The sequence below is a fragment of the Uranotaenia lowii genome, chromosome 2 (genome assembly GCF_029784155.1).
Source record: "Uranotaenia lowii strain MFRU-FL chromosome 2, ASM2978415v1, whole genome shotgun sequence".
NCBI lineage: Eukaryota > Metazoa > Arthropoda > Insecta > Diptera > Culicidae > Uranotaenia > Uranotaenia lowii.
In genome coordinates, this window is record NC_073692.1 from 217987591 (window position 1) to 218013165 (window position 25575).

Sequence of the window (25575 nt, forward strand, 5' to 3'; positions counted from 1 at the left end):
TTCACAATTTTCAATATTTCACGAATCTTAAGTTCAAATGACTAGGGCACTACTGAATTCATTGTTTTGTATGAAGAAAGTATTTTTTTCTATAACCTGTCTCTGGATTTGTATAAAAATATAACTGCAGTAAGAAAATAACTAAATTTCCCTGCAATCTGATGATTTTATGTTTTGTAAGGCAAATTCCCATTCTAGTTGACAAGATGATTTAATATTATACTTCGATGTATTTTCTTCTTATTTTTATATAAACTGTACATATTTTTCTTCAACTCTGTAAAATTTTTAGATAAACTGGAATATTCATAGTGGCTCAAAAGAACCTAAAAACAGTGAAAATTTGACAAATTGTTCAAATTGTGGAGCAAATCAATGACTATTTCAATTACGTTGGATTTGTCTAAAAATTTAAGATAACCTGTCAATTTGATGCAAAAAGATAACGTGGTGAAAGACGTTGAAGTGTTTGACATGATTTCATACCGGTTAACAGATTAGAAAAAAAAAATAAAAAAAAATTGTTAGACATTTTAACAATTATTTTATTCAACTTGATTTTATATTCAAAAACGAGTATAATAAATACCGAGAAAATCATCATTTTTAACCGGGAATAAACCGGGGGAAAACCGAGAAAAACTTTGGAATTTCAAAACGAAAAATCGCTAGCAACCCTGTATAATAGTAAGTTTGTTTTTTTGATGAAACTGAAATATAACGTGATTTGTTGTTACAGTATTCTTCAAGATGGTTAATTTGAGAACGCTTTCCTACATTAAATGTTGATACTTTGTTGCCGAATTTTCGTTCTGAATTCTGTCGGATAAATAAAAAATGTGGAAGCATGTTTTTTTTTCTTATTTTAAACTAAGGATTCTTATTTACGGCTTGCCCAATATTTCTGTTCGCTTCTGTTTTAACCATGGTCGTAGGAACGGGGGGGGGGGAGGGGGGGTGGTAAGGGGGGGGGGGGGAAAGGGGGTTAATCCATGAAGTTCAAAAAATGCCTAGCGAAATGTTCTTCTCTTAACTAATATTTTCAAATTCTTGAACAAATTTTGATGAACGTCCAAACTGATTCAAAAATAACAATATCGACTCAAACTTGAGTCAGAACCATCAAATCTTATCCCAGGCGAGTCTACAATTCTACTACAGTTTTTCTTTAAAATTTTCTCACTTGTTTATAGATTTAGTACTGAATATCAAATAATAAGATGTCTAGGCTCCAATCCTAAGCCAGATTATCCAGATTTTACCCGAATTTTTTCACTTAATTTGCTAAACCAAACAAACGATTAAATTGAGTCATTGGAATTATGTATTTTGCGTCTAAATTTATTGGGCGAACTTTATAGAAGTTATCATGAATCATTTTTGGGGTGTTGTGATTTAGAAAAATAATCCAAATTTTCAATAAATTGGACAAAAGCTAGCACGCAACAAACTCTTCATTGCACAACATCGAAAAAACTAGTTATTTTTTATCGAAAATTTATAAAATCTCGAATACAAAAGATAATACAATTCCAATCTGCTTCTGTATACTGACTTTCGCACTTTCAACGAATACTTTTTCGATTTTTTCGATAAAACGCCTTCGGGATTTTCGGAAACATAGAAGGAGGAGATGACAAAAAATAATTCGATATTTGTTCTAGACTTAATAGGAATTAATACCGTAAAACGAGGTAAGATTGATAATTTTTTTCAATATTTCTCGATTATTTTTTGTGTTAAGGGGAATGTGGCATGTTTCATATTTTTAAAACCAGTTCTGGACTCCTATGAACGTGAAACGTGGTTGCAGAAATTTATTAGACTACTTTGAATTTGATTTAAAATTCGATTTAGTCTTTGTTTAGGATTTGATGCTTTGAGGTAACATTAATCAGTCTCTAATTTGACGGTTTAAACGAGTTTTCTTGATCATAAAGGATACAAAACACCTTCATGATATTTACAAATGCTAGTAAGTTAAGTAAGTTAGTGAGTTAATGATCCCGCGCCGATCCTCCGGTGCATAGGGCCGTGGTAAAAGACCTCCACTGTTGACGATCCGGAGCCAGCGTCTTCACTTGGTCCCAGTCAAGATTCTCGTCGACGGATTAAAACGTTCCAAGTTCCAATTCGTGTCCGTGTTTTCATGCTGAAAGTCGTCGCCAAAGTTCCAGGTCGGTCATTTCTTTCGGATTCCGTAACAATTTCAAATCGGGAGCAGTAGGTTGTTAGTAAGTTAAGGCCGAACAACAATTGAAATCGAAAGATGGACAATGATGCTGCATAAATTAGGGGCTAAATTTTTTAACATTACTTATAAAAGTTTAACTACAAAAAAAAGTTTACTTTTTTTTCAATTCTCTGGGCCTCGCATTATTCCATTATATTTTTTTCCTTCAAACTTTGATAGGGTTTATAGCCTTTTATTTTTACTCTTGGAAAACGTCCCTATTTTTTAAATATCAAAAATTTACCTCAAAATACTACAAAAACTACACAAAAACTATACATTTACTATGAAAAAATGTTGAACTGTCATATAAATCAACCTGCTGCTCCTAAACGGTTTGATTTCATCAGAAAGGGTGTTTGTTTGCGAGCCTTCGAAAAAATAGATATTTCAAGATTTTGCTTTTTACTTTTTTACTTACATTTGAAATTGAAATTAAATGAAACAAAGTTTATCCCAATTTGAAACTCAACATGTAGGTTTTTAAACGTAGAAAAAAGTTTAAGATATTTTATCTTTGAACTTAGTTACTGATGATTATGTGGATAAATTTCACGTTTATCAAAGCTTCCCCGGTAATTAATGTTATCCCGTTTACGGTATCTGGAAATAGGATTCAAAAATCGTTCTTAAATTCAGAATGCAGATATTGAACTCAGGTTCAAAAGGCAGGATACAGATTCAAAAATAACGCAGCTTCACAATTTTGATTCGGGGTTCAGAATTTTAGTATTTTGTTCAATCAGAGTCAGTTTGGAAACACAACCAGAGAAAATCACAATATAAAATAAAATTTGAAATCTTTTTCAAGTTTACTTTGTTAGAGAAATCAAGATTTCAATAAAAAAATATAGTCACAGTATTAAAATAATGGGATAAATTATAAATAATAAATTTTTGTTGGCCATGAACTTGTACTTAATCTACAAGTGAAAATTCGGATGGAATTTCATTTTATTGGTTTGTGGTTGAACATTCTTTATATATCAAATTCTTCAAAAACAAAGTTTCAACTTAAGATTTTAAATCTGAATCGTGTTTACAAGAGTAGAAAATAAATCAGATTGGAACTGCAAAGTTATTCTCCTAGATTTATTTTCAAATATTCGATAAATTTTGACGAATCCTCAAACTGCTTGTGGTTAAAAAGAATTATCTTATTAGCTAAGCGTGAGAAAATATGTCGACTTCGTTCGAAAGTTAGGATTTTCCATGCTGAAGGCAATGCATTACATACGCCAGCGGAAGTATTTTATTTTAGAAGCTAAGCTTGTATGTGGAAGAAAACGTTGTCTTTGAAGGAAAGTCAACAAGTTTTTATTATTCTCTTGGTGTACTTTTAAAGACGATTCATGGAAAATGGATAGCAGCCAACTTTTTGTACGGTTTGTTTCCAATCCAATGTTGTTCAAAATAAATGCCTCAGCCCGTGGCGTAGAGGATAGCCTTCAAATATTCCAAGCCAACGGTCATGAGATCGGATCCCGGTTACGGCATACATAGTACACTTTTTGTAGGTTGGTGGTTTTTGCATTTGAAAGATGCTAGCCATCAAATCCTTGAAAAATGTACGCTTAAGTAAAAAGGAATCTCTTCATGGAAACATTTGTTTCATTGAGATCCTGTTTATGTGTTTGTGATCTTTGTTTTTAAATTATCAATGAATATTCTTCAAGTTTTTGCTTATTATTGTCGTTATGGTATTGATGATGAAAAAGCTGTTTTTTCAAATGATTTAAAGAATTCTAAAAATTTCCAAAAAAGTCTTTTCCTGGCGTAAAACTAGGGGTGGTGAGGTTGGGAGAGGATGTTGACGGATGGCTACCCAAGTCCGGAAGACGATGACGATGACGAGGACAACGATGACAACGGCTGCTACGGGAGTGTTATTAGCAAAATAATATTTGCTTTTCCTCCCTTATTTGTACGGAGATTTGCATTTCAGCTTCCATTGGACCGTGTGCTGGTTTCTTTCTTTTTTTCACCTTTTTCAGTATTTCTGTACGGTTGCCTAACTTCCATTTCTCCTGTCTGTGGTGGGTCGCACTTTTCGTCAGACGGCGCAGACATTCTTCGTTCTTTTTTCCAGAAGTTTTTTTTTTCTTGTTCCTCTTCCTTGCCAATCTCATATGCGGGTGTTTTGATAGACGACCGAGACGTCAAGTTCTTTTTTTTGCGTTTTTTCCCTCCCCAGTTTAATGTTTTCCTCGGGTGTAAAACTGCGAAATCTTACGCAAGCAGGCATACATACAGACATACATATGGCTATATGAGATTGCTGATGCTGGAAGCTTTTATTTCCAGATGTAGCAGAATGGGTATGTGTATGGGCCTCCGGTATTTATTCTTGTTCGGAGAAAAGTGGCACTTTTCTTTTTCTCCGCAGCTTTTGCTGGTGCCTTCAGCCTTCAGGTGGATGGAGGAATAACTTATAACGAAAACATTACTTTCTGATGCTGACTTTTTGATATTTCTCTGCGGCATTCGTTCAAAACATGGAATGGAACCTGTTTGTTATCTCATAAACCTATCAATGAAGTTATTTAATTCTGTCTTTGATATCTGTAGAGAAAAATTTACTTTATCAATCACGCAGTTTCTAAAGAGAAATTTAGGAAATTTTCAGTATTCTGAAGTGTTTTGTACTGATGCTACAATATATTTTCCCCGTTTTATTCACCTCAAATTATACGAAAACAATCGAACACTCACCAACACACACCTCGACGCAAATGCCAAATTAAAGCAAACAGTTCCGGACAAGAAAATTTAATAGCTCCGGGCCATTGTAAATAACTTCGTCCAATCCCTTGCCCTGCGCTTTCGTTCATTCATTCCGTTGAACACTTTTATATTTCCGCAGTCGGCAGTCGCAAAACAACCAGAAGAAGGACCCAGCCCCCACCGTCATAATTCAATGGGACTTCGATTGTTTTTCCACTGTTGTTGAGGTTCTCCCCCGTTTTGGGTTGTACAAAATGGAGGAACAGGAACTGTGCCGGAAATAAACGAACCAAATCCAAGTTGTTTTTGCCACGTTGTTGGGGGCCTGGCTGATGAGATCGAAGAGGGATGATGGTCGGAAAATCGGCTGATGAAGCTGGTTAAATGACTCACAAACACTAAATTAGTGTATCGGCTCAGCAGCAAACAACAACAAGGTCCCTTAATTTATTTCCGCAAAGGTTGTCGTTGTTTTTTTTTGTTAACGGTTAAAAAGGAAACAAAACAACTAATCTACTGGTTTACTATCGATATGATATATTTCGGCTCTGAAATTTACGAAATTCATGAATCGTACTAAAATAATCGGTTGAAATCACATATTTACAAAAAAAAAACAGGCTGCCGATTTTTTTTTTAAATTATTAAAACCAGATTTAATACACTTGGCAGTGGATTGTAGCCTTTCTTACAGGCTGTTTTGATACATATGTCACAAAATAATAAACGAATTATAGATTTCTAAGTTTTAAATTTAAATAAAATTTTGAATAAAGAATTTCCAACGCAGTCAATATAAAGTGATACAAAAAAAATATTGAAACTGATTATAAGATAGAAGTATTTTAAATAACACTAGTATACAAAATTTTAAAAAAATCGTGAACTTGATTGACTGACCAATATATTTAATGTAAAATTGGGCGCTGAATCCGAAAATGAAATTCAAAAAATCTCAGTAGAACCGTTTTTGAGTTATGCTCCCAATATGAAATTTTGGAAAAATAAAAAAAGTTCTTGTACTTAGATGGAAATATCTCGGACAGCATAACAGTAATTTGAAATCCCTGTTTTGCATTTTGAAGGTGAAGAAATTTTCTATCGATCATCTGAACACTGTTTTTGCATCATTTGATCAATAGTATTGTTGATATTAGTGACTTTATGATAAAAAAAAAATATAAAAAACGCATTTTTTTAGAGAAAATTTTGTTTCAGCGAAAGTTTTAGACTCGATGGTAACTTTTCAAAAATCTGATTTTCTTTTGCGCTTGATTGTAAATTTGAAACAAAGATTTCAAGTGGTTATGCATCAAAATCGGTTGAAAATTGAAGAAAATCATATTTTTCACAAAATAACATAATTTGATACTTATTGTTGGTTTTTGAATGCTTGGATCCTTGAATATCCTATATTAAGGTTTCCGGATTGCCCGGATATTTAATACTAAATTTAAGAACAATCCGGCCCGGCCCGGTAGCCCGGATTTCATTGAAAAATGCCCGGATTTTGCCTGGATTAATTCACTTTATTTGGCAAATTAAACAACAAAAAAACATCAAACACCTCCAAAACGAAATTTTTCGAGCAAGTTTAACAAAAATTATCATGAAAGGTTTTATGGAACCCCAAAATCCGGCTCAATATCAATCGAAGTTTTGATGAAAAAAATTTTTTTTTTTCAATTTTCCTTCTTGATTTTTCTTGAGGAATTTCTGAGATTTGACAAAATGTTCCCGGATATTGCCCGGATCTATGGTCGTCAGATTTGAAAACGAATGCCTGAATTTTGGCAGGTTTTTTTTATAATAGCTTGCCCGGTTTGTTCGGCCGGATACGTGCTGGAAAAATTCTGACAACCTTACCCTATATGATCCTGTTTTTATAAAAAAAAAAAAAGTGTTATATATAATGTACTCATTATTTTAAATCACAATGTATGGTAGGCTCCAAATAATCGAAATAAATAAGTAAAGAATACAATTTAAAAATGCCCAACCATGTGTTTCAAATAATTCAAACGTTTGCTCTGAGAACCTGCGAAATGAAGGAAGCGAGGATATATAAATAATAATTGAGTGAATTTATGTGTGCATCTCACTTACTCCAACGGAAAACCAGCTGCAATTTTAAATCTTCGCAATTCACAAAATTGACAAACTTGACAAAACTTACCAAATTGCCATTAATTCAAAGCTGACCAAATCGACGAAAAATTTAGTTAAATTATCAATCAATGACACAAATCATGAAACTGACGACAATAATGCCAAAATAGATAAAATTGTCATAATACTAAAAATTGGTATATTTTTACCAAAATGACAAAATTAAAAAAGAAGGTTAAAATCACCAAATTGGCTGAATTGACCAAATTGCAAAACTGACATAATTGTCCAAATTCACAGAATTGAAAAAAAAGTATTTAATTGGTCAAATTGACAAAATATACTTCTTTGAAAAAATTAACAAAATTGATAAAATGAATAAACTAGCATGATTGACACAATTCGCAAAACAAATTTCAAAAATTGATAAAATTGGCAAAATTTCCAAAATTGACATTTAAATTTTTGTCAACTTATTCAATTTTGTCAATCTTGTCAATTTTGTCCATCTCTTTCATTTTGAAAATTTTGTGTTATTTTGTTAATTTTGCTCATATCTTCAATTTGGTCAGTTTTGTCATTAATGTCAATTTTGTCATTTTCTAAATTTTGTCCGTTGTGTCAATTTGGTCAAAATTTTCCACTTTACCGATTTTGTCGATATCGCAAATTTGGTCAACTTGGTCAGTTTCATCATTTTTGTTCTTAAACTCAAAAACGTCAATTTGGTATGCATATTTCGTAAATTTTGACAATTTTGTCAATATTATCAGTTTTCTCATTCATGTTAATTTTGTCCTTTTTGTCCATTTGGCCAATTTTGTTGTTTACGTCAACCTTGTCAATTTTGTGCATTAGTCATTTGGGTCAATTTTGTCATATGCATATGTAATTGTTGAAATTTTATCAACTTTGTCAATATTATCAATTTTATCAATTCTGTCAACTTTGTTTATTTTTTATCAAATTCAATAATTTAGTCAATTTTGAAAAAATTCGTTAGCAATATTTGTCAATTTTATCATTTTGAAATTTTTGTCTATTTTTTTTTTTTACTTTTGTAATCGTTTTTGTCATTTTCGTCTTTTTTGTTATTTTTGTCAATTTTCTCAATATTTCCAGAATTTTTAGTGTTGTCATCGATGTTGATTTCGTCAATTTTGCGATTTTTATTTTTTCTGTCAGTTTTGTGAATTTTGTGTGAATTTGTGAATTTGGAAAATATTTTCCATTTTGTCAATTTTGTCATGAATGTCAATTGTGTCATTTTTCTAAATTTTGTCCGTTGTGTCAACTTGGTCAAATTTGTCCACTTTACCGATTTCGTCAATTTTGCAAATTGTTCAATTTGCTCAATTCCATCAATTTTGTTCTTTGAGTCGGCAGCGTTAATTATGTCAAATATGCATATTTCGTCAATTTTGACAATTTTGTCAGTTTTGTCAATATTATCAGTTTTCTCTTTTATGTTTATTTTTTCATTTTTGTCAATTTGGCCAATTTTGTAGTTTATTGCAACCTTGTCAATTTTGTGAGTTAGTCATTTTTGTCAATTTTTTCATATATGTATGTCATTGTTGTAATATTTGTCAGTTTTATCTACTTAGTTAATATTATCGATTTTATCATTTCTGTCAACTTTGTTAATTTTGTAAAAATGAATAATTTAGTCAATTTTGTAAAATTTCTTCAAACTTGTTAACAAAACTTGTCAATTAAGTCATTATTGACATTTGCTCATTTTTGTCATTTGTGTTTTTAATCATTTTTTTACTTTTGTAAATTTTTGTAGTTACTTTCACTTTTGTTATATTAATCGTTTTTATCATTTTCGTTTTTTTTTGTAATTTGTCAATTTTCTCAATAATTCCAGAATTTTCTGTTTTTTCATTGAGATCGATTTTGTCCATTTTGTGAATTTATTGTGAATTTTGTTTTTTTTTTTAATTTGGATATTTTTTTGATTATAATTAATTTTGTCAATTTTGTCAGTTTTGGTCATACTGTTATAATTGTCCATTTTAACAATTTTTTCAATTAATCAATTTTTCCATGTTTCAAAATTTTGACAAAGTGGATATTTTCATCCATTTGGTAATTTTTTTCAATTTATTTATTTTGTTACTTTTATAAATTTTTTAATTTTTGTCAATTTTGTCCGTTTTGTCATTTTTTTCAAATTTGTGAATTCTTTCAATTTTGTAATTTTGTATGTTTTGTCAATTTTGTTAATTGATTATATCACTAATATTTTAAGTCCTAGATTGCCGAAAAAAAAATTTGTGTTTTGGCGAAAAAAAAAATTCTGACTTTCTGTGATTTTTCCCAAAAATTCTGTGACGATTTTTTGTGATGCTTTTTTCATTAATTTCATCCAAAGGCCATGTCAAATTGCGTCTATTTCACATTTTACTTAAGAAAAATCATTCAACATTACCAATTTTATCATATTTCTCCAATTCAAAGATAATTATCCAAAATTTATATTGACATGAAAAATTTAAACTTCAAAAATGTCAAAAATTTTATAATTCTGTGAAATCTGTACATATTTAAAAAAAATCTGTGTTTTGTGACACAGATTCTGTGATGAAATTTGGTTCAAAATTATGTGAAATTATAGATTTTTCTGTGAATTCGACAACCTTGAGTCCTATACGTTAACGATAAAAATTCATACCGCGTAAAAAAAACTTTAGTGTATTTATTAACTTCTTTAGTTTTGTCCATTCAGTCAATTATTTCAAATTTGTCAAATTTGTAAATTTTGTCAATTTGAACCATTTTGTAATTTTGTCAATTTTGAGAATTTTTACTAAAATATCATTAATTTTTTTTTAGATTGGGAACCAAGCCGAGAGCTCAAAGCTCGCGACGAAAGAGTAGCATTTGTCTGGTTTGTTTCAATCCGCTGCTTTTTATTATGAATATTTGGACGATGAACACCATCTCAACTTCTCTCGTGCCTTTCTTTCTAAGGAAGGAATTTGCTGTCCTCTCAATTCGCTTCATTATCAAGCTGTCCTTTCAATTCGCTTTCTGATATTTTACATTTATTTCAAGCTGTCCTCTTAACCCGCTTGATCACCAAGCTGTCCTCTCAACTCGCTTATCGGTGATTTTTTTTTCAAATTTATATCAAGCTATCAAGTTGTCCTCTCAATCACCAAGCTGCCGTCACAATTCGCTTAGCTGTGATTTCTTAAAACTTTAAATCAAGCTATCCTCTCAACATTTTTGGTCACCAAGCTGTCCTCTCAACTCGCTTATCGACGATTTTTTGAAATTTATATCAAGCTGTCCTCTCAATTCGCTTTACGGTGATTTTTTCATATGGATCAAGTTGTCCTCTCAACCCACTTGATCACCAAGCTGTTGTCTCAACTCGCTTATCAGTGATTTTTTTTTTCAAATTTATATCAAGCTGTCCTCTCATACCGTTTGATCGCTAAGCTGTCTTCTCAACTCGCTTATCGGTGATTTATTCATTTTAATCAAGCTCAACTCGCCAATAGATGTTTTTTTTTAAATTTATATCAAGCTGTCCTCTCAACTCGCTTATCGGTGATTTTTTGATTTGGATCAAGCTGTCTTCTTAACCCGCTGGCTCCCCAAACTGTCCTCTCAACTCGTTTATCGGTGATTCTTTAATTTATATTAAGCTGTCCTCTCAACCCGTTTGATCACCAAGCTGCCCTCTCAAATCGGTTATCCGTGATTTTTTCATTTATTTCAAGCTGTCCTCTCAATCCGCTTGAACATCAAGCTGCCCTCTCAACTCGCTAATCGATGATTTTTTTTTAAATATTTATATCAAGATGTCCTCTCAACTCGCTTATTGGTGATTTTTTTTTATTTTTATCAAGCTGTCTTCTTGACCCGATTGCTCCAAAAGCTGTCCTCTCGACTCGTTTATCAGTGATTTTTTAATTTATATTAAGCTGTTCTCTAAACCCCTTTGATCACCAAGCTTTTCTCTCAACTCGTTTATGGGTGATTTTTTCATTTGTATCAAGCTGTCTTTTCAACCCGCTTGATCACCAAGCTGTCCTCTGAACTCTCTTATCAACGATTTTTCCATTTGTATCAAGCTGTCCTCTAAACCCGCTCGATCACCAAGCTGTCCTCTCAACTTGCTCGTCAGTGATTTTTTTTTAAACTTATATTAAGCTGTCCCCTCAACTCGCTTATCAAAGATTATTTCATTCATTACAAGCTCTGCTCTGAACTCACTTGAATATTTTCTCGCACCAAGCAGTCTTTCGTAAGAGAAAATGAATAATGTTTAAAGTTATTAAAAAGACTAATTAAAAAGATTTTGTGTAGAGGTTTGTATACAATTTTGTTGCATGCAAGTTTTGTACAATTTATTCCAATTTATTGTAGTTTCGAGTTCTTTACTATCCTCCTCAAAATGATTCAACTCAGAGGGACAAAATAATTAAATTTTTTAATGATGATTGAAAGTGTCAGAGAAACATGAAAATCAATGAAGTGAAGAACACAAGCTGTAAATATAATAAATTTTTCGTAAATTTTGGTCTATTTATGGTGTATTTTGGTCTATTTTTTCTTATTAATAGTCTTCTAACAAATTTGAGCAGTTTGTAAATTTATTTTTATTTTTAAGTAATCGAACTAGGGACCCAAGGTTTTATTACAAAGTTCTTGTCATCCTGCAGCTCAATGTTGGTTCATATTTCAGTGTTCGGAACATAACTGCCCGAATATAAAAATGTTACATTAATTACTCCCAATTTCAACGCAAAAAGGGGAATCGGAAAAAGGCGAAAAGCACTCGAGGACCGAGGAATTGCAACAAAAATCGACAAACATTCCCGTTTCGGCGCACCCTCGCCGCGAAAAAAAAATAGAACATATAAACCTGTAGATTTATGAGTAGCTTTTCCCATTTCCTCCGACCGTTTGTTGCCGCTAACAATTGTTGTCTCTGGAGTGCTGCCCGCGTGTTTTCCGAAATGGTTTTTCACTTTTTCGAAAAAAAAACGTGGCACTTTCCTCGTAGTCTCTGTCTCTCTCGCTCGGGCAGACCGCAATCCAAATTTTCCACTAAATAAAACAGCAACAGCGCCACTCTTCTCCGGTGGATGGACCAATTAAAAACTGCCGGGGATCAGAAACACAAACAACTTTCCATTTGCTGGTTGGTTGCTTGTTGTTGTGCCATCATGTCCACCAATTCAGTCCACATGTCCCCAACGTTATTTTTTTTATTTTAGTAAAATGTGTTACTCTTCCGAAGGCCAAAATGGCAAAGGAGTTCACTGTTTATTAGCAACTACTGATTTTTCGGTTCCCATGCAGCTGCACCGGGAAGTTTTAATTGGATTGTTCTGTTTGGGTGTTTTTTCGGGGGAAAATATGTTTGCTGGAAGCAATAATTTGCAGTGGAGTAACAATTCTTCATGTTTTAACTTTTTTAATTTTTTTCAATAAAATTATTCACACTGAAAAAATACGTAATGATTTTTCTTTCTTCTCGTTTCAGATTGTTCCAGAAAATATACGCCATCTAGACCTAGAAATAATCACTTTCTTCTCGTAGCCGGTAGTGATTTATATATCAAAATATTAGAAAGAGTGCTGATAAAAAAATCAAATGCAAGTTTTATCATTCCATTAGAATCTTCAACATTTGCTCTACATACATAGCCTTAGCCTTAGGAGGAAAAGTGTGAATACTACAAGTAGTCTTGCATTTAAAAATATCTAAAGTAATAGTGCTTTCACAGTCATGTAATTTTACTTACATACACAAATAAGTATATATCAAGAGTTTTATAACGCTTACAGGGAAGTAGCGCAAATATTAGAGAATACACATACTTCCCGGAAATGAGGAAGTCAATCTAGAAGATTGCATTCGAAGAAGAAAATTACTCCAACCGATCCTAGATCAAAATCGGTCGGTTTCGCCAAAAATAATCCAAACAAAATATTTGGAACACACTGATTCAAAAAAAAAAACTGATAGTCAGCACCGGCTTCTTCCATTTTTAAAAGATACAAACATGTTGTCGTCCTGGTCGTCATCATCAGCGTCGACTCTAACGTCGGCGTCGGCGTCGTCGTCATCAACCCGGCGTCATCATCGCCGGCACCAGCTTCCAATAGGAGTTGGTGGCCTAACCGGACAGATCCTCGTTGCGTTCGTTGTTGTAACTGTGTTTGTTGTTGGGAACCTTTGTGCCTGGCAGGAGAACGTTCGACCGAAACTCTACGTGTCACTAGGTGAGTACAGAACAGCTTTTTAGAGCAATTTTTTTAACAATAATTTACTCCAAAAGTTAACTTTTTCCATGAAACACTCGGCAAGAGTGGGTTTCTGTTTTTTGAGTTCCCAAATATTTTTTTAGCCATTCATAAAAGAAACGAGTCTGTCACATGGCGACCGTCAACTGGACCATAGCGATGCTAATAAAAGAGGCAATCATTTCTTATTTGATACGAAGAAATATTCTCCATAACACTTCTCTAGGAAGATATCAAGAAAGGGGTGCCATGTTATTGTTGTTTTGTTGTTGATAAGTGTTGACGAGTTCTCAAACGGTTTGCGGAAGTTATAGTATTTGGAGTCATCAATATTGAAGACAATTTGAAAGTCGTTTGGTGGCGGTTGTTATAGTAGAATAGATAGTAAAGCGGAAATCGGTCCATAATTTCCTCTATTTTTGCAAGGGATAAATCATAAATTCATCAAACATTGCCATGAATATCAAACCGTCTGGTGCCTGGCATCAATTTTAATATTTTAATGAAAAAATGTTTCTGGCACGAATTGTGTGGGGAGTTCTATGATAGAATAACTTCACTTGGCCTATAAATATACCCATTTTAACACGATAACGGACAATTTTAAATTTTACAGACAACTTAACTGACTTGAGTGTCAATTTGATACTTCTCGCTTAAAACCGCTATGTCTCTTTTGTTTCTCAACCGATTTTTACCAAGTTCATAGTTTTGGAAATCTTGTAATGTAACTCAAATATGTTTTCCAGACATTATTCACCTACAATACTTCAGTTTTCCGCTATTCAAAGTCTGAGAAAATACATCCGAAAAACATGCTTCGGAAAAAAGACTGCAGATCAGCCCAGAAAAAATTTCAATTGGTGTCCAAGAAAGCTGAACTTAGGAGCTATACGTTGCACTTAAGGATATAAATTTTTTAAATTTTTTTTAAGATTATGATTAAAACGTACGGTTTTTACATCACTTTTTTACATTTTTTGTGGTCATAATATTAGGATCCTATGTCATCCTTATGAGCAACGTACAGCTTCTAATATCAACTTTTTTGGACACCAAGTGAAATTTTTTTGCATTCCTTAGCTGATCTACAGTCTATTATTTTCCGAAGCATATTTTTTTTTATTTTTTTCTTAGAATTTGAATAACGAAAAACTGAAGTGTTGTAGCTGAATGTTGTCTGGAAAACATATTTGAGTTACATCACGAGGTTTCCAAAGCTAAAATTTTTGTAATAATCGGTTGGGAAACAAGCGAGACATATTGGTTCAGGTTTCGTTCAGAAGCGTTGACACTTTGGCTTTCTTGTGAGGTTTCATACCTTTGGACGTTATTCATAGCGTTCAACTCCAGGGAATCCATCGTTTAGTGCATAATGAAACTATTTAGCTGCTTGGGGGCCGTTCACATACCACGTGGACAACTTAAGGGGGGGAGGGGGGTATGGAAATGTCCACGCTTGTCCACGGAGAGGGGGGTAGGGGTTTGAGCCATGTCCACGTGGACATACTTACTTTCAAAATATTTTCTAAAGGGAATAAATATTAAGATGATTAAATCAAAATCTTTAAATGGCATACCTTTCCAGTTTAAGTTTAAACAATTAGTAGCTACTTGAAAGCAAGTGATAAACATGATAATTAAGAAATTTAAAATTTTCAAATGTTTTTTATATCCGGAAATTCTTATTCGGTTTTACTGAATCAGCCATTTCTATAACAAAAATGCAAAAAGTGGGGTGTCAAATTGTAGGTATTTAAAATAAAAACTTTTTCAAATGTGTCAGCGTGGACATCTGGGGAGGGGGGTAGGGGTTAGCCAAATGTCCACGCTTGTCCACGGAGGGGGAGGAGGGGTTCAAAAATCTAATTTTTCTGTCCACGTGGTATCTGAACGGCCCCTTGAAGAACGACAGATTTTTTTTTCTACATATTTGAAAAAAGAAATGCTTAAGAATTGCTTTTCAGCGCTTAACGCCAGCCCAACGTTCTTGAAATCCTATTCCAACTTTTTTTCTTCTATTTGTTTTTTAATATTTTATTTAAACACAATTGTACACTCAAGAAAAAAAAAGAGATAGAAACATATACAAAAGGAAATAAAAAAAGAAAACAAAACGGAATAAAATTCGTGAGAACATTATTCAATAAAATAATGAAAAATTAGCTAAAATAGGAATTAATATGGCAAAAACGAGAAGATAACATGGATGAAATAATAAATTGCGTAAAAATTGATGAAAAAAAGATCAGATTGATAAAATAAAAATGAAAAGACATCAAAATAAAAGAGATAAAAAGAGGAAAATGAAACAGACGGTTAGAAAACAAATGAATCAGTAAAATGTTGTAAATGAGATGAAGATTAAAAGTGGTTCCTATATGTGATAGAGCGTTAAAACAGATTAGCAGGATATATAAAATGAGGAAAATGTAGGAAAAAAGTAAATACAGGGAATGAAAGATAGAGAAAACAAAGTGGAGAATTTTGAGAGAATTGTTGCAAAGGAATAAAATAAAGAGATTGAAAAATTATAAGAAGAAAGGCATATTTAAGAGGGAATTACGAAATGGGAAAAAGAAAACAAAATCAAGTGAGAAAAATGAGCAGTTTAAGTTTCTGATTTTTCCCCTCAACAAAAAAAGAGAGTGAGAGACAGAGAAATACGAGAGAAAAAAAGGAGGACGAAAGGAAAATGTGAGAGACAAAAAATGATGCAAAGTCGAGAAAAAATTATACTGAAAAATAAGGAAAACAGATAGCAACAGAGGAAATTTGTGAAGAAGAAAATATTTCGGCTAAAAAGAAACAAACAAGGAAGAGAAATTAGGAGAAATGCAAAAGGAAGAGTATACGAATGGAAATGAGAGAGTGAAAGAGAAAGAGAAAAGGGATAGTAGGAAAATGAAAAAGAAAACAACAAAAATGAGAAAGAGAGAGGTCCACAGTAGACTGAGTCGATTTTGGGTCATTTTTGAATTTCTCAAACCCTGAGGCCTTAAAAGAATCGACTTAGTCCAAAACTCATCCATGATTTTTTGTAGAATTTTTAAGTACCGTTTACATGAGTAAATTTGAATTTTTAGGTTTGTATGGGAAAATTGAATATTTTGTACAGAAAAATCAACATCATTTTTGTTTCTTCTGTGGAACCGAGCCAGCTGACAGATTTTGTGCCAATTTATAAAATTCCTAAAGAAAATTTTCCGCCGAACAACTTGGTCGAAGACCTTAACTTCGTATCTTATTAATCTTAATCTTAATTAATCTTAATAATCTTCGTAAAGATATTAGCTGTTTAACAGAGGCATGTCTTTTCGCATGGATAAACAATAAATTCAATTGACATCACTGCTGGAGCCTCGCGAAGTATTGCACGAAAAGTAGTCATGCAATACTTCGCTAGGCACGCTGCAGGGATGTCAATTGAATTTAATGTTTATCAATGACAAAAGACGTGCCTCTGTTAAACAGCTAATATCTTTTTTGCATAATAAGAAACGGCGGAAAATTTCCTTTGGGAATTTTATAAATTGGCTCAAAATCTGTCAGCTGGCTCGGTTCCACAGAAGAAACAAAAGTAATGTTGATTTTTCAGTAGAAAATATTCAATTTTCCCATACAAACCTAAAAGTTCAAATTTACTCATGTAAACGTTACTTAAAAATTCTACAAAAAATTATGGATGAGTTTTGGACCAAGACGAAGCTTTTAAGACCTCGGGGTTTGAGAAATTCAAAAATGACCCCAAATCGACTCAGACTAGTCCACAGTAAAATGAAAAAAAAAAAAAAATGAAAAAAATCAACGAAAAAAAAGCGAAAATACAATCAAAGAGTGATGAATAATGGAAGACAGGAAAAGGGGAAAGTGGAGAGTGAATTATAGGCAAACTCGAAAGAACAAGAGAAAAATAAAATGGACAAAAAGAGGAAACTTGAATAGACATAGAAACAAACAAAAAATACGGAAGAAAAATGGTAAAAAATGCAGAAAATGATGAAGATTGCAGAAGAGGAACAAGAGGAGGAACTCGACAGAACAAGAGAAAAATAAAATTGACAAAAAGAGGAAACTTGAATAGACATGGAAACAAATAAAAAATACGGAAGAAAAAAGTTAAAAAATGCAGATAATGATGAAGATTTCAGAAGAGGAACAAGAGGAGGAACTCGACAGAACAAGAGAGAAATAAAGTCGAAAAGAAGAGGAAACTCGAACAGACATAGAAACAAAAAAAAACGGAAGAAAAAGGTAAAAAGTGCAGAAATTGATGAAGATTGCAGAAGAGGAACAAGAGGAGAAAGAGAGAAGAATGTGTGGGAGAGAGAGAGAGAGATCGAAAAAATAGAAAGAAATAATTGCATAAAATAAAAATTAGGAAAAAAAAATCACAAGAGTGAGAGGCTGTTGGAAAAGTAAGAGAATGAAAAAGAGAAAAGTAAGAAAGAAAATAGCAAAATATATAAAAAATGAATGTTTGTCTGTCTGTTCCCTATAGACTTAGAAACAACTGAACCGATCAACGTAAAATTTGGCATCTGAGAGTTTTTGGGGCCGGAGATGGATCAGTAAATAGTTTCAGAGCACTCCGATTTTGTTGAAATGGAGGTTTCCGTACTAAATTAAGGAAATATATGATACAATTTGATTTATTTACAAGAGTGTTTCATAACATTTTCTACTCGAACACAATTAAATGTTTCATTCTGTTTATCGACAGGTTTTGTTATACTTTGATGAGTTATTGTATTGATGAATCCCTTTGTTAGAAGGGGAGGGGGTCCCGTACAAATTCATTGTAAATGTTACAGAAATAAAAGGACGAATATGATCAAATTTGGGACAAAATTAAGTTTTTGATGTCATGAAGTTATTAGAAATGTTATCTTATCGTTTTTGTAAAGGGAGAATCCTAAGCCAAATAAATAGAAATATGGTAAATTCGAACAATTTTTTAAATATAAAAAAATTGGATAAATATAAGCGTTTGGTCTTCGTGAGATGATGTTAATCTTTGGAAAGCAAGTTTTGCTAAAATCAAATAAGATCCTGTATTTAAAGCCTCCTCCAATTTTCATTAACGAGAGCCCTTATATTATATAATTGTAAATTCATGTAATCAACCAAAACCAACTTGATAGTGTGTTTAAGTTACATTTTTTAACTTAGGGAAAACCTACTGTATTCACAGATTTTCTAAATTTTGTACAGATTTTCAAAATTATAAATTTTTATGTAACTTTCGACTTTATGTTTCTGATTTTAATTTTTGAAAATATAAAAAAGGTAATGTGAATTGTTTTTTTTTTCTATTAAAACTATAATCAGTTTTCAATTTGTTGATGTTTCACACGATTTCCCAATTAACTTCATATAAATATCGTTACAGAAAACCGTCACAGATTTTAAGGTTCAAATCACGGAATTCAAGAATTATTTTTGGCAAACCTTGATGGGAGAGTTATTGAATACGAGAAATGAATCTAAGACTTTTTGAGACCTCTTACTCCTTATAGTGGGAAGATGAGAAAGAAGAAGGAATGCTCCAATCCGTTTTGATTAGGATAACTATACCTATTCAAGCAAAACAAAGTAAATTTTTCATGGAAAGGTATTGGGATGAGAAAAATATTTCGGTGATGATTTGAGACGCCTCCATCTAAAAGAGGGGAAATAGAAAGGAAAAAAGGATCCCATACAGTTTCTCTTATAGTCATGGAAGGCATCTATTCCTTCTTTCAGAGGGGAAACGAGAAAAAAAAGGTGGCTTTTCTATAAATATTTTTCTCATAACTTACACACTATTGAAGCAATCATAACCAATTGATGCATATGATGCTATTCAGTTGCAAAAAATGTTTTAATGTTGTTTTACAGCTTTAAACTACTTGTGTGGTTCTGTCGATAAAACAATGCCCTAGCTCACATTTTCACCATCTATTCGTTTTTTCTACCCAAAGCGCTCTAGCTTTGACCCTTCCACCCACCCATCAATTTTCATTTGTGTCTTAATTGCTCTCTAACTAGAATTTCAATTTGCCGATATGCCATAAACTTAGATAAGAATATATCCCAGCGGCGATCAAAATAAGATAACAAAATTTTTGTCCGAAAATGTTCAAATTTTGGATGTATTTGAGTATCCTCGATGGCCTAGAATCGATGACTTAAAACAGTTGCACTTCCCAATTTTTTTTTGTCCTCCCGAAACGTTGTCCATGAGTCATGTTTTGAGTTAGTTTTTCAAACATGTGTACATTTATATATATTATATGGCATCTTGTTAAGTTTAGGTGCTGATAAGTTTTTGACATACTACGGCAAACTTAGCTTTGTAATAAGATTTTATTGCACGGGCAGTGAGATGTTATTTTTAAAAGGCCTTTTTTGTTTTAATCAGTTAAGGTTTTCAATTTCAATTTGTTTATTTCTGCAATTTCAGTTTTGTTAAGTCAAGCTTATGAATAACCAACTTTTTTGGTTGATTTGTTCCCCGTGCAATTGTGAAAAAAAGTTGAACTGCACAGATGAGATTCCGAAAACGACCTTATTCAGTTATCACAACCTACATAACAAGTTAAAATTAGAAAGAACATAACGGAGATTCACTTCGTCCATAAACCAAATTTTAATATTTTAAATAACTCCTTATAAATATTATTCGAGGTATGAGAATCTTTGCTCTAAAGGGTCGTTTTTGAAAACACATTAAGTGTATCAGGAACAAGAATAAGGAAAACAAGTTAGTTTAAAGAAAATTTAAAAACATTTTTTACTTTACTATCAAACTTCTTATCACTGCCTCAAAGATAGAAATAAGATGTTTCCTTGAGAAAAATCTAGGAGCTTAGGAGGAGTAGGAAAACTCGATTCACCAAAGTGGATCCTTTTCCCTACTAACAAAACCCTTTCTCTGGATATTTAAATATAGATTCGCAGACGTATAGACGGTTTCTATAGTTGGTGACATTGACTTACCTTTGTTTTTGAATTTTTCAAAATTAAACTTTGGTTTATAAAGGGACAAAAAGGTTGTTAATTGATCCTATGAAGTATCCGACTAACATTCCCTCCTTCATTCCTCATTGACCTCTAGGACGTGGCGGGCGCCGTTATTGATCATTTTCAAAGGTAGAGCATGAGTTTTGCGCATTGTGAATGAACTGCTAGCGCCAACGATCATGGAGTTCGAAAAACATAAGTTGAGCAAAGTTTAATCAAATATGTTACATGATGTAATCAATAAATGATTTAATCGAAGCACTTCAAGTTCAATGATTTAAGGTGGATATGAGTAGTCAACTAAGCTAAGCTAAGCTTATTTTGATCATGATTTTTTTCAATTAAAACAAATTTTTACGTATCACAATGTCTTCAAACTCATAATTGAAAACATTCACACATGAAATGACAACTGCCAAAAACTTCAGAATTCATATAAAAAACAACTGGGCGCCACATGTTGTTCCTCCACTCGAAAAAAAAGGGTACGTACCTACACTTTTCGCTCCGTCTTTTTTTTATGGACTATTTTCTCCGGCAACGCCTAGTGCGTAAAATTTTATTCGCGCCCAAACACCATTAACTCATTTAACGAACCAGTGGCACCTCTTCTTCTATCGTATCCTTCTTCTTCGGCTGGTTCATAATTTTTCCCCGAATAGGAAACTCAATAAACGCAAGCGTTAGGATTCTTTTACAGCAATAATTTTCGCTGACAAATTTAATTCGCTGCTACCTTTTCAGAATGACGAAAGAGTTGTTGTACTCAAAAATACCAATATTACAAAAAAAGGTATTCAAAAAATAAAGAATAGTGTTTAAATATGAAACGTTTCGAAGAATTATTCGATTTGATTCAAAAAGACTGCACAAAGCTGTGGGTGAGTAGCTCAACTTTTCCGGTACGTGTGGGGATTCTAAATTCTCGAAATTAATAAGGCATAAATTTTTAATGAATCAATTAACTTACTGGAGCATGTTCTACGTACTCACGTACAGAAACTGGGGTAAAAAATCGTACATACGAGTGGAACGTGTTTTTCCGCGAAGTCGAGCACGTTTTACCTACAAATAATAATAAAAAAGAGAGCTCAAACAGCCACAGTTTCCCGGCAGCAGCGCCATTCCCATATCCGCGTGTATGCTGCTTCAACATAAATATATCCCCGTTTTAATGCGATTTGCGTGCGTTAGGATCGACAACCATATGTATGCGGAATTCGGGAAGTTCGGGCTCAAGATATCATCATCAAACGACGACACGCCAGCCAGAAGTCCTTATCCTCACTAAAAAGGACCGGGGGAATAAAATATACCCACATGAAGTAAGGAGCAGTTAAGCCCTCAGCATCTTTCGCGAGGCGAGTGCACTCTCAGTGCCGAAGAAGGAGGAACCTACGTTAAAAGGACCTCCTGGTGCGTCAAGCGTTCCGGCCTGAAGCAACTGAAGTGGCACTGAGAAGCACACGAAAAGCTGGCAGTAAGGAGGATAATATATTATCATAACCCAAACCAACCCAAGCCCAAGCCGAAGTGGAACGGTTGGGTAAGTTGATTCGGGACTTCAATCACTCTGCTCCCGAGATAAATGAATGGAGGAAGACGAGGCATGAGTCACTTGGTGTGTAACAACTTGAAAACATGCTTACCCTTGTAACTCATTTGATCTAGTTATTTTTCTACCTCGGTTCTGTGATGTTGCATATTTACCTTTATCGGAATTTTGGAAGCCGATTATGGTACGAGTTTTTAGGTCTTTTAAATCTCTAGAGATACTTATTCATTATATTTTTGTGCAGCTTCCCATAGGTTCTTTGAATGCAAGATGATAAAAAAAGGAAGAATATAAAAAATTCACTGAAAAAAAAACGTAAAATGAAGTAGAGAAGAATAAAGTGAGAAAAAAATAAATTGAAATTATTTGAAAAAGAAGTGAAAAAATTAGGTAGAATAGAAGGAAAATGCACGAGAAAAAATGAGGAAAATAAAAAAAATGAGGAACTGCCAAAAAACCAAAAAGAAAGAGAGAGAATGAGAAGGAACAAGATAATAAAATTACTTATAAAAAACACAGGAAATGAGTCTGGAATGAAGGTAAATGAAAAGGAAAATAAGAGGAAAAAGAGAGAGAGAGAGAAAATAATTTTTCATTTGTTTGTTTTTTTTTTGAATATAACTTTTCATTTACACTAAGGAGCGTATACAATCTTTCGAGATCATGATGGCTAGCACTTGAAAAATACTAATAATGCAAATCACAGAGGAAGAATGACCATGTTGGTTAAAATCCTCTCTAAATAAACAAATTAGAATTAGAATGCAAATCATAAAAAAGAATAATGCATGCCGTCACCGGGATTCGATCTAATAACCATTGGCGTAGATGACTTAACCCTTTTATGCATGACTTTTTAAATAAGAATAGTTATTATTGATTCAGTGAAATGATATAATTTAAATCCAAACTACACCTCTGAACAGGTTTGAAACCGTTATTTTGAGTCTTATGAGAAAAGAGTTGAAAAATATTTTTGAAATTGTTGATTTATTTTACGATTTTCCAAAGTTCTTCTAAACACTGTTTATTTGATTCAGGAAGATGTTGGTGATTGATTAGGTTTGAAAAAAATCTATAATTTTAAGAAATAACAGCAATTTTCCAAAAACTTCCTTTTTCATAAAAAAATAATAAATATGCCTGCATACATTCTTCGAAATCTCACAGATAAATATATTTAAATATCGTTATGACAATACTATGGCGCAATTTTTGTCAAAATATAACATAAAAATATCCACGCGTTTCCGAGATATTTGGATTTTTATAAGTGTTGTATAAAAACGAAACAATACATTACAGGGTTAATATTTTCACACTACACAGCAACCAACTAGAGAAAAATCATTTGAGACATAGACATGGAAAAAAGAAAAAGGAGGACAGTGACATAAAAAAGAGTTAGGAAGTAAACAGTCAAATAAAACAAGGAAATGAAAAAAAAAAATAAAAGCAGATGAAAACAAAAGAAGAACACCAGAGAAACGAAAGCGAAAGAATAAGAAAATGAATAAAAGATAAATGTAAAAAAATGAGAGATAGTTGGAAGGAAAGTGAAAGAGAAATAAAATAAAATGAAAGTAAAAAAAAACAATGAACAATGAAAATGAATTCACAGAGAAACATGAAAGAGATTGAGAGATGTAGGAAACAAATGATTTATTAGGAAAAGAGATGAAACGATGAAAATCTAAAAAAAAAATATAAATAAAAGAAATGAAGCGAGTTTCTACACAGGAAAAAATTTTGACAATTACGTGTTACTGAAAACTGCAACCTTCAAAATAAATCAACCTGTGATTAACAAAAGCTGTAATTTTTAATTGTTGTCCTTGAAAGTTAACGAAAATCATTTATTATTACAGCAAATCTCCTTTAAAGAAGTTGTACACTTAAACTTAAATGTCACGTAATTTGTTTTTCGACCTGTAAAATTACGGTAAATGTCCTGCTCCTTTTTGTTACAGGACATTTGAGAAATTTTACAGGAAATAATTTTGCTGGGTATCTCAAAGTTTCAAATCACTTCTTTTTTTTTTGGTAATTCATTAATAAATTATACAGGCAGTAAAAAAAATAGAAAAAAAGAAAACGTGAGTAAGGAAAATATCGAGTTGAGAAAAAGAAATAGAAATAAATATTTATAAATGTACGAGAGAAGGAGGGAGAAGCCATAGAAATAAAATAAAATTTAAAAAAAAATTAGGGGAAGAGTAATGGAGGAAAAATTGCGTTGAGGGAAAAATATTTATAAGTTCAAGAGAGGAAAACACGAGCGATAAATTGTAAGGGGAAAACCGGGGGAAACAATGGGAGAAAAAGAAAGAAATGCAAAATTAAACAAGAAAAAAGCAAAAATTAATAATCTTGATAAAAAAACATTAGTGTGAAAGTACATGAAATAAATGTATAATAACTGAAATTCAGAAAAAAATGATAGAAAATACAAAACATTTTGAAAACAGATAAAAAGACAAAATTATTTCGATAAGTTACGAGGGAGGGGTGAAAATGGAGTAAAACAGCAAGAATAGTAAATTTAAAAAGGAGAAAAAATGTATTAAAACATGTACAAAATATTTTGAAAACAGATAAAAAATACCAAAATTATTTTGATAAGTTACGAGGAGGGGTGAAAATGGAGTAAAGAAGCATAAGAAAAGTAAGTAAATGGGAAAAATTGAAAGTGATCGTGAATAAATAGAAATAATTAAGTGAACAGAGAAAAAAACTGATAGAATACAGAAAAAGGAGCTTAATTTGGAGAAAACATTAGAAGAGACATACAAGAGAAAAAAAAATGGAAAAAGCAATCGCTAAAGATTGAAGTAGTTCTCAAAACAGAATGAAAAAAAAAAATGTATGGAAAGGAAAGAAATAAGAAGGTTAAAACCGAGGTTAACAGTAGGTAGTACAGATAGTTAAAAAAGAAAACTTGAAGAAGATGAAAACGAAAACAGAAATGAAAAGAATAACGTGGAAAAATTCAAAAGACAGATTTTAGGAATATGGTACAAATTTGTACGTGGTTTTCATTACTTAACAAAATACCACTAAAATGTGTTTGATATATGGCTTTTTCAAACAAGCCGATATAGTACAGCTTGGATAAAAGATTTCTATTTAAATTACAGATTTAAACATGGTAACGCTGCCTCCCGCTGGTGTAGAGTGGGAAAAGAGAATGAAAGAGAGAAAATGGATAAAAATGGAGAGAATAAAGCAAAACAGAGATAAAAATAGAATAAAAAAGTGCATAAAGAGAGGGAATAAAAAGTGAATCGAAAAAGAGAAAAGAAAGAGAGAGAGAGAAAAGAGAGAGAGAGAGAGAGAGAGAGAGAGAGAGGGAGAGAGAGAGAGAGAAAAGAGAGAGAGAGAGAGAGAAAAGAGAGAGAGAGAGAGAGAGAGAAAAGAGAGAGAGAGAAAAGAGAGAGAGAGAGAGAGAAAAAAAGAGAGAGAGAGTGAGAGAAGAGAGAGAGAGTGAGAGAAGAGAGAGAGAGTGAGAGAAGAGAGAGAGAGAGAGTGAGAGAAGAGAGAGAGAGTGAGAGAGGGAGAGAGAAGAGAGAGAGAGAGGAGAGAAGGAGAGAGAAGAGAGAGAGAGAGTGAGAGAAGGAGAGAGAAGAGAGAGAGAGAGTGAGAGAAGGGAGAGAGAAGAGAGAGAGAGAGAGAGAGA

The 25575-nt window shown here is 32.5% G+C and overlaps 1 protein-coding gene across 1 annotated transcript in view; it reads left to right on the forward strand.

Moving 5' to 3' along the window:
* The window catches only part of LOC129743682 (semaphorin-1A), an 832298-nt gene that overhangs the window by 78002 nt on the left and 728721 nt on the right, over window positions 1-25575 (forward strand). Inside the window, exon 2 of the mRNA XM_055735770.1 lies at window positions 12576-13318. Within this exon, the coding sequence (XP_055591745.1) occupies window positions 13099-13318 (220 nt within the window). The 5' untranslated portion in view covers window positions 12576-13098. The remainder of the gene's footprint in view (window positions 1-12575; window positions 13319-25575) is intronic.